The sequence below is a fragment of the Agelaius phoeniceus genome, chromosome 17, assembly GCF_051311805.1.
Source record: "Agelaius phoeniceus isolate bAgePho1 chromosome 17, bAgePho1.hap1, whole genome shotgun sequence".
In the NCBI taxonomy this organism is placed as follows: domain Eukaryota; kingdom Metazoa; phylum Chordata; class Aves; order Passeriformes; family Icteridae; genus Agelaius; species Agelaius phoeniceus.
This window is the reverse complement of record NC_135281.1, coordinates 13,860,130-13,869,227: the sequence shown is the minus strand read 5'-3', so window position 1 is coordinate 13,869,227 and position 9,098 is coordinate 13,860,130. Positions and strand designations below refer to the sequence as shown.

At 49.8% G+C, this 9,098-nt stretch overlaps 1 protein-coding gene across 1 annotated transcript; it reads left to right on the top strand.

Moving 5' to 3' along the window:
• On the top strand, nucleotides 1-8,401 carry TFAP2C (transcription factor AP-2 gamma). The gene is made up of 7 exons (XM_054644549.2): nucleotides 1-209; nucleotides 1,429-1,905; nucleotides 2,120-2,171; nucleotides 3,608-3,830; nucleotides 4,600-4,718; nucleotides 6,000-6,141; nucleotides 7,999-8,401. The coding sequence occupies exons 1-7, from the start codon at nucleotides 162-164 to the stop codon at nucleotides 8,282-8,284; spliced, it is 1,347 nt and encodes a 448-aa protein (XP_054500524.1). The 5' UTR covers nucleotides 1-161; the 3' UTR covers nucleotides 8,285-8,401.
• The last annotated feature ends 697 nt before the right edge of the window (nucleotides 8,402-9,098 follow it).

Genomic DNA, 9,098 nt, shown 5'->3' with positions numbered 1-9,098 from the left:
AGCGCGCAGGGTTAGTCCGTCAGCTGCCTTCATGCCTGCCAACTGAGCTCCGTCCGGGGGGCCGCTGCTCTTGCCCAGCGCCGGCGTGGATTTACCGCCCGTGGCGGGGGCCGAGCTGTTCTGTTGGCGGCACCGCGCACCTGGTCCGGACGCTGGACGCCATGTTGTGGAAACTAGCAGATAATGTCAAGTACGAAGAGGACTGCGAGGTGAGAGGCTGCGGGGAGGGGTGGCCGCCGGGGGACGGGGGTGCTGCGCGGGGCAGCGCGGGGCTCCGCCGCCCCCGGGCCCCGCTCGCTGCCAGCCCCGCCGCCTCCCCGCCGGAGCGGCAGCGCTCCCTGCCCCAACAGCCCGCTTGGCGTTTTTTTCTTTTTTCGTTTTCCTTTGGAAGTGCGAATTTTTATTTTCGTATTTTTTATAATTTTTGTAATTTTTTTTCTTTACGGAGTCTTTTGAACTCTCGAATTAAATGGGCCCCAGCTGGGAGAACCGAGCTCGCATCCCGCATGGAGCAGGGAGCATCCATGCGGGAGCGGCGGGACCCCGGCGCCGCGGGGCTGTGGGAGCGCACCGCGCTGGGCGGGATGCGGAGGGGCCGGCAGGCAGCAGCTGCTGAGCCGGGCAGGGCGAACCCTTCCCTCGCACGTTTCTCCTCCCCGGGAGCAGCTCCCACCAAAACCCGCCGCGAGGTGCTCCCGGGTTTTGATCTCTCCGAACTCGTCTGTGTCCCCCGTGCCCCCCCCGGCTCCGCTGGTCCGCCTGCTCGGCTCCTACAGATTAGCCGCAGTCCCCGCTTCACGCTCCATTGGGACCCCATTCACCTCTTATTAACTAGCCCTGTTATTTTAATGACCGTGAAGCCAGAAGCTGCTAAATCCCTGGATCAGCTCAATGTAGACATTTCAGCTCCGAGCGCTGAGATTGGAAATGGGGGCAGAAGCGGCGATGGCACGGCTGGAGGCAGCGCCGCGCTCCCTCCCGGCGGGCAGAGCCGGGAGCCCCGGCCCGGGCGCCCCTCGGGGTGGGAAGGACGGCAGTGCCGGGGGTCCCCATCGCTCCGCAGCCCCCACCCCGCCTCCGCCGCCTCCTGCCCAGCCGAGGCAGCGCGGCGGAAACGCGGCTGCGTCTCTGATTTGAATTTTTGTGATTTTAATGATTCTTCTGCTGACTCGCACAAGCGGGAGAAGGGTTGGTCCGGTGTGGTTGCGATGAGGAGAGCAGCGAGAACTGCTTTGTAACCTCTTCCTGGGAGCGGGGCTGATTTCTTCCGCGAAGTGCCTTAAAAACACCAAACTCCTGGGCAGGAGCGGGGCGGCTCTCGCTCTCCTCTCTCCTCTCTCCTTCCCAAGCGCCACCGCCCGCGGCCGCCGTGTCCCCCGAGCCCGCTGACGGCCACCCCGCTGTCCCCCACCCCTGTGTGCTTTCCAGGACCGGCACGATGGCAGCAGCAACGGGAACCCGCGGCTGCCGCACCTCTCCGCCGTCAGCCAGCACCTGTACAGCCCGGCCCCGCCGCTCTCGCACTCGGGCGCCTCCGACTTCCAGCCGCCCTACTTCCCCCCGCCGTACCAGCCGCTGCCTTACTCCCAGTCCAGCGACCCCTACTCGCACCTAGGGGACCCCTTCTCCATCAACCCCCTGCACCAGCCGCCGCCGCCGCCGCCCAGCCAGCAGCAGAGCGCTTGGCCGAACCGGCAGAGCCAGGAGCCGGCGGGGCTGGCCCCGCACGGCCGCCCCGGGCTGGTGCCGCACCTCTCGGCGCTGGAGAGCGGCTCTGCCGGCAGCCGCCGCGAGACTTTCCGGCGCTCCGAGCTGCTGCTGCCCCACGGGCACGGGCTGGACGCCTCGGCGCTGGCCGATAACCTGGGCCTGCACGACATGGCCCACCAGATGGAGGAGGTGCAGGTAAGGAGAGCCCGGACACCCCCTCGGCAAAGCGGGACAGGCCCCGTGTCCTTCTGCACATCCCATCTCCATCCATGCGGAGAAATCCGCATTTTGTCCCCTTCGCCCCTCGGGGTGCGGGTGCGCGGGGAGGGGATGGGTTTCCCTAAAGCCGCCGGGTTTTTCCCTCTCGGCTCTTCCAGGTGCGAAACTTTCTCCCCCTTTCTCTTTCCAGAATGTGGAAGATCAACACTTACTAATGCATGACCAGACAGTCATTAGAAAAGGTCAGTAAGGTGGCACCGCAGTTCTACTTTCCCTTGTCAATAGTTAAAAGTTTCATGACGCACCGGTGAAGTGACGCCCTATTATTTTTATCAAGAACGATCCTTTGGGATCGGGAGGGCGGAGGAGTTTTTACTCCACGCTTTGTCGCTGGATTTTTCTGATGCTGTCCGAGGGAAGGTGGCGGTGGGGACGAACTGCCCTGGGGTGTGAGACTCCCCCGGGGACACCCGCGGCTGTCCCCCCTCGTGTGCTCTTGTGTTATGGCTTTAATCGGAACCAGGATCTTGAAATGATTTTAATCTTTCCTGAAGTACGCGTGTGTAAAGTGACACGGGGCTTTTCTTTTGTTTGTTTGTTTGAAGTTTTTTTGTTGCTGATAGCAGTCGAAGATAGTTGGTTTTTTTCCCCTCAATTTTTTTAACCTCTTTACAAGTTTTGAGAAAAGACTGAGTTCGCTGGCAGAAGACTGTTTGGCTTTATCTTAATCGAAATTGGTTTGTAGCCGAGGTTCTGAGGAAGGAGGAAGACGTATTGACTTAATTTACAGTAATTTACGGTTTTTTCCTTGCTTTTGTTTTTAAACAAATTTGTGCTAAAAAAAAAAAAAAATCAGAAGTTTCCTCTGAAGACTTCAAACAAATACCTAACTGAGGAAAAGCAGAAGTGTGTGTCAGAGCGCTGATTGCTGCCTTTAGCTCATGGGAGAATAATTTTGCTGTCAGATGCACCACTGACAAATCTTCCCCCTCCGGGAGCGGGGCCGACCTCGGCTCTTTAACCCTTTCAGCAGCAGCGCTGGGTGAACCGGGCGGATTCGCGAGGGGATGGAAAAGCCGGAGCTGTGGTTTGCTCCTTCCAAAGCCTTTGTTGTCCCTCCTCACCTAAAGGCTGAAGCTCTTAACGAGGAGCAGCTCCTTACTTTCGGTTCTCCCCTGGGCTGCGTCCCTCCCTGTTGTGCTGCTCTCTGGTAGGAATTTGTTGGGATTAAATTCCAAAGGCGGTTTCTCAAATCTGCGTGTGCGAGGTGGAAGATGAATCCCAGCAGGAGCCGGGAGGTTTCTCCCTGCCCTGGCTTGGGAAGAGTTTTGGCAGTAGCTGGAGGATGCTAATTTGGAGTCTGTTGGAGCATGGAGGTTTTGTGAGCACGGCTTTGCTACCTTGCAGCCTGCTGGTGTGGGCTTTGTGTGCCTTCAGAAGCGTTCTTGGTTGTGTTCGGCAGCTCCTGGCAATCCAGTGGCAAAATCCAGCCGGTCAGGAATAGTTTTGGGGCCCTTTGGGTGGATGGATGCTGGGCATGGGGGCCCAATGACGTGAGCATTTAACACCAAACAAAATCCCCTCTCCCGGCTTGTTTGTACAGAAAGACAACTCACTTGCCACTTCCTATTTATTTCCCCCTTTTATAAAATCCCTGCTTTCCCTTCTCCACCCTCAGGTCCCATCTCCCTAACGAAGAACAGCGCTCTGAGCCTGCCCTGCCAGAAGGATGGGTTAATCGGGGTGGTGATCAACCCCAACGAGGTGTTCTGCTCCGTGCCGGGCCGCCTGTCCCTGCTCAGCTCCACGTCCAAGTACAAAGTGACAGTGGCAGAGGTGCAGAGGCGGCTCTCGCCCCCGGAGTGTCTCAATGCCTCCCTGCTAGGAGGAGTCCTGCGAAGGTAGGACGGACCCTCCCTGCCCTGCCAGCCTCCCCCTTGTGCCCCGTTTGTGTTTCCCTTGTGTGGAAGGTTGGACCGACCCTCCCTGCCCTGCCAGCCTCCCCTCCCCGTGTTTGTATTATTCTTGTTTTGCTGTGTTTGTATTATTCTTGTTTTGCTGTGTGTGTTTGTATTATTCTTGTTTTGCTGTGTGTGAGCAGCCACACCAGCACAGCCCCAGAGCCTCTCAGCCAGCTCCTGATTTTTGAGCAGCCCAACGACGACGCTGAATCCTAATGGGCTTTGGAAATAAAACTTCTTTGCACTTCTGCTGCCTCTGGAGAAGTGCTATTAACAGCTCTGACAGCAATTCTCATTCTCTGTTTAGAGCTGAGGGTTTTGTCTCAAAACCAGCACGTGGAGCTGTCTCTGATTCCCAAAACCCTGTGGAATGATTTTTTTTTTTATTAAATCTCATGATCCTGATTAATCATTACAAGGACATTTTCCACATCCTTTTCTGCATACACTTAATTTGGCTTGTGATCGTTCTACAACTGTTGGTTTCAGTGGTGCACTTTGAAATATTTTGATTTTGACCTGCTGTGTTTCATCCTGGCTGGATTTTAGTAGAGCATTTAAAAAGTAGGTCACTTGAAAAGAGCCTGTTTTTTATCTTCTCCCCACCCCAGTAGAACCCTATTGAATGTCAGTAACTGGAATTTCTCATCTTAAAAAGAAGTGTTCCTTGAAGATAAATAAGGCCATTTTTTTTCCTCTTTAATTACAGAGCCAAATCTAAAAATGGTGGCAGATCATTAAGGGAAAAACTGGATAAAATTGGCTTGAATCTTCCTGCTGGCAGAAGGAAAGCTGCAAATGTGACACTATTGACATCTTTGGTGGAAGGTCAGTCCCGAGTGTGTCTTAAAAATAAACTTTCTCCCCTTGTGTGCAGCTTTTATCCTCTAGGCAAAGCATGGGAAGGTTAGAAAGTCCCTGAAAGTAGTGTGGGCTTTTTGTTTGTTTTGAAGTGAGCGTGGTGGGGATGTTGAGGCACCCCAGGAAGGGCTGAGCTGCCTCGGAGGGGCTCTCTCACCCAAACCCAGGCACTGCAGGGATGCACAATTCCTGCCTGCCAGGATGGGCCACAGGCACCTTTGCCCACTCTGTCTCTTGAGGGATGTTTTGGGTTTCACAGGGGCGAGGCAAAAGGGGTGAAACTCCTGGCACCAGTGGGTTTGGGATCTTGTTGGGAAACCTGGGGACTCTGGGGCAGCCGAGTGCAGTCCTGCCCTACCCCAGCGGTGTCCTCAGAAGCTTTGCTAATAAACAAGCTTATAAAGTGAGATTTATAGCTTGGGGCTTCCTGCTAGGAAACTGGAGCCCCTTTAATGTGGGCCATGCTCTGTGGACCCTCTGTCAGTGAAGCTGACCTGAAGGGTGTGTGTATATATATATATATTATGTGTGTGTGTGGTTTACATTTGGTGTTCCTGTTTCAAGCAGCTCCTGGTAGTGGCACAATTTAATAGGAATACAAGCAGCAACTGAAATGGGAAGAGTGAAAAATGATCTAACAGTACCTTCCTGCTGTTTATAATGCAGCAACTTGCATTTAAAAGCTTTGCCTGGGAGTTTTGGAGAGCTGATGTGTGTGCACATGCACGCAGGCACATTGCACTAATCACACCAATCTTTTATCTTAAGCCTGATCAAATTGTTTTAATGAAAAAAAAAGGTGACCTGGTTATACACCTTGCAGTTTGGTTTTCTGTCTGAAAATTCTTATGAAAAAATATTTCAAAAGCATACTAAACTGAAAACTTCTATTATAATGTGGGATTTATTTGGCAGATATTTTTAAATCTGTGGACAATTTGATCTTGACTGAATTGTGTTCTTTGCTGTGCAGTTATTCTGGATAGAGACAGAATTTTTTCTTTCTAGTATAAAAGCAAGAGAATTCTTTTTTGTAGCAGTCACCCTGTAAATATCTTTTTTCTTGATACAAACTTACAAAGAAACAGATCCATCAATTAAAATACCGTAGTAAGTGACAGAACAGTGTTGCTTTCCAAAACAGAAATACACTTACAAAACCCACAGCGTTTTTCCCTTAATGTCCTTGATTTCCTTCCAATAAATGATATTTTACAATTTACCAAGCTCTCCCTTTCACCCACCCAGGTGAAGCTGTGCATCTTGCTCGTGACTTTGGCTACGTGTGTGAGACAGAATTTCCTTCCAAAGCAGTGGCTGAATATTTAACCAGACCACACATGGGCCGCAACGAGATGGCAAACAGGAAGAACATGCTGCTTGCTGCAAAGTAAGCTTTCAGCTGGGATTTTATTTCTTCTCCCCTTTTTGAACGTGTTTTTGTCTGACTCTGACTGTCTGCGACTGGGGGATAGCTTGGTGGATTTTTGTGTGTAATTTTAATTAGGAAGATGAAGCAATTCTTTTTATTTGGTTTTGGTTTGAATTCAGCTGTGGCAGCAGTTTTATTTCGGTCTCAACCAATAATAAGGGGTAACAATCCTGTAGGTAACTGAAGCAGTTTGGACCAGTTCTGTTCAGCTGCAGTAAAAACTTCAGGAAAAATCCTACACCAGGAGAGCCCTAAGGATAAAGGTGTCTCTAGCAGCAGTTTTATTTCATTCTTTACCAATAATAAGGGTAACAGTCCTGTAGGTAACTAAAGTAGTTCAGACCAGTTCTGTTCAGCTGCAGTAAAAACTTCAGGGAAAGTCCTACATCAGGAGAGCCCTAAGGACAAAGGTGACCCTAAGGACAAAGGTGACCCTAAGGACAAGGTGACCCTAGGTGTGGCAGGGCTGAGGATGTGGAGCAGGTGTGCCCTGGGATGTGAGAAGGGGAAGCTCAGGCCCCGTGTGCTCCCAGCTGCCTTTGGCAGCTCCCGGCTTCCCGTGGGACCCAGGAGCTGCTGGAGAGTCCCTTTTTCCCTCTCATGGCTGGAGATGTTTATAGTTCACTGGAAGCATCCTCTGGTAGGTGTGGAAAGTCCCTGTGCCTCAATAAATCCCTGTCACAGACCTGGGTGAAGGGGAAGGAGGGGAGCTTTGTCCTGGCTGTTCTGCAGACCCTGTGCCTGTGATAAACTCCATCCTGAGCAGGTCCCTGGGCTGAGTTGAGCTTATCTCAAACTGGGGTTTGGAGTGCTCAACTTTCCCCTTTCCCCTGCTGAGCTCCTGTCCCAGGCTCAGGTTTAGCAGAGCTTTGGTTTGTTCTGCTCTGGGACGTTTTCTGGTTTGGGGTGGATGGAATTCCCTGCTTTTGGCAGCACCCTCACTCTGCAGAGGAGCTGACAAAAACCTGCCTAAACTGCTGAGAAAGGTGCCCTGGCTTTGTGCTCACAACAGGAGTGTAAAACACACTCCTGGTGTTGAATCCATCCAGCCTTCTTTTTAAAAAGATCTTTTACAATAATAGCTCTCTTAAAAATTTATACATCTAGAAATCTAGTCTCCCTTGCCTATAGTTTAAACATTCTGCTAATTTTTCCTGAGTATTTTCCTTATTGGCATTGTTACTGGCACTAATAAAAATCCCCTGGAAGATGTTTGTGATTGAGAAATCCTGATAAAGTGATGATTCTGTTAAGATTGCTCAGCTCCTGTGAAATCCCTTCAAGGGGACAGATTTACAAGCAGCAAACAACATATGCTGGAGCATTATTAAGCACTCATGTTTTGCCAGGCATATGTGTGAGTGTTTGCAGGATCAGGGCCTCGGCCTCCCTACGTATACATGGAATATACACAACTAAATTAAATCTCCTCTTCAGCTGCTCCAGCTGGGAAAGTTCTCAGAGAAACCAGCACTGAATTCCCACTCCCCACTCCAAATCTGGAGCAAATGATGCGCAGCCAGGCAGGCACCAGAGGTGCAGAGTTTATTTTGCAGAGTTGTTTTTGTGATGGGGATGCAGCAGAAGGTTCATCAGGAAGTGGTGCTAATAAACAGAAACCTGGAAATCTAATCGTTTGAACGTGATGCTAATTTTTTTGGTTTTGTTTTAAATTTAGACACTGAATTTCTCCTAGTTCCCGCCACAAATGCCAAATGTTCGATGCAGATCTTTGTCATTTCAGTTTATTTGTGATCTCTTTGTTATTTCAGTTGATTTCTGTGGTGTAAAGCGTGAGCCCTTTGTGTGTTGCAGGCAGATCTGTAAGGAATTCACAGACCTCCTCACTCAGGACAGAACTCCCCTTGGAAACACGAGGCCCAGCCCCATCTTGGACCCTGGCATCCAGGGCTGTTTGACTCATTTCAGCCTGATCACACATGGCTTTGGGAGCGCTGCCATCTGTGCTGCCATGACATCCGTGCAGAACTACCTAAACGAGGCGTTAAAAATAGCAGACAAATCCTACATGAACGCTGGCGACCAGAGCCCCGCAGAGACCAACAAAACCATTGACAAAATGGACAAGCACAGGAAGTGAAAGGAAAACCAGACTTTGCCCTTCCTCCTACACAGACTCTCATCTTCTTGCCAGGGGGAACATAGAGATTTGGGTGGTTTTATTTTTTTTTCTTTCTTTTTTTTCTTTTTTTTTTTTTTTAAAGAAACAAGGGGAAAAAGGGGAGGAAAATAAAAATCATTCAGGATCTTCACTCCTGCTGGATCCGTGGGACAAGTGTTGCTAAAAGCTGCAGTATCCCTGTTGTGTGGAGCAATTACCTGGAGATAAGTACTCGGGGACAAGTGTATGGAATCCTTTGCTGTTACAGTGGTGCTATAAAGGGGGGGTTGATGGAATTATCCACAGAGATTTATTTAGATTCCTTTTCCACATCTCAGTATCTCGTGGCTGACCAGATTCGTGTGTAGTTTTTAAGAGACAGATTTTAGATGGAAGCCTGTTCTGCTCTCTGATCCAATTTCAAGGGTTCATTCTCTCGAAACGCAACAGTAACAATAAAACAGTATTAAGCAGTGGTATAGAGATTTATGTACATTAAAATTTTTTTATAAACACCTGAAAATAGTAAGAATTTTTTGTGGGGTTGTTTTTTTAAATCCGTTTAGTTTCTTTTTTTTTTTTTGTTCTTCTCTTTTACTTTGTTTTTTTTTTTCCTTTATTTTCAGATTAACATAGAGTACTAAAATCCTACTAGACTTCAGATGGCATTTGACATGCTAATTTTTTACAGAAATATTCAGGCTTTTAAAAACTGCAGCAATGTTGGCTGCAGTTTATATTATCTTGGTATTTTTTTAACGAGGACTAGTTCAAAATGAAAATACTTTTAGAA

Bases quoted from the DNA above. Each gene is read 5' to 3' on its own strand.
- TFAP2C (XM_054644549.2), top strand. From the start codon at position 162: ATGTTGTGGAAACTAGCAGATAATGTCAAGTACGAAGAGGACTGCGAG. The intron at 1,906-2,119 runs GTAAGGAGAGCC...TTCTCTTTCCAG, and splicing joins ACCAGATGGAGGAGGTGCAG to AATGTGGAAGATCAACACTT. The intron at 3,831-4,599 runs GTAGGACGGACC...CTTTAATTACAG, and splicing joins CTAGGAGGAGTCCTGCGAAG to AGCCAAATCTAAAAATGGTG.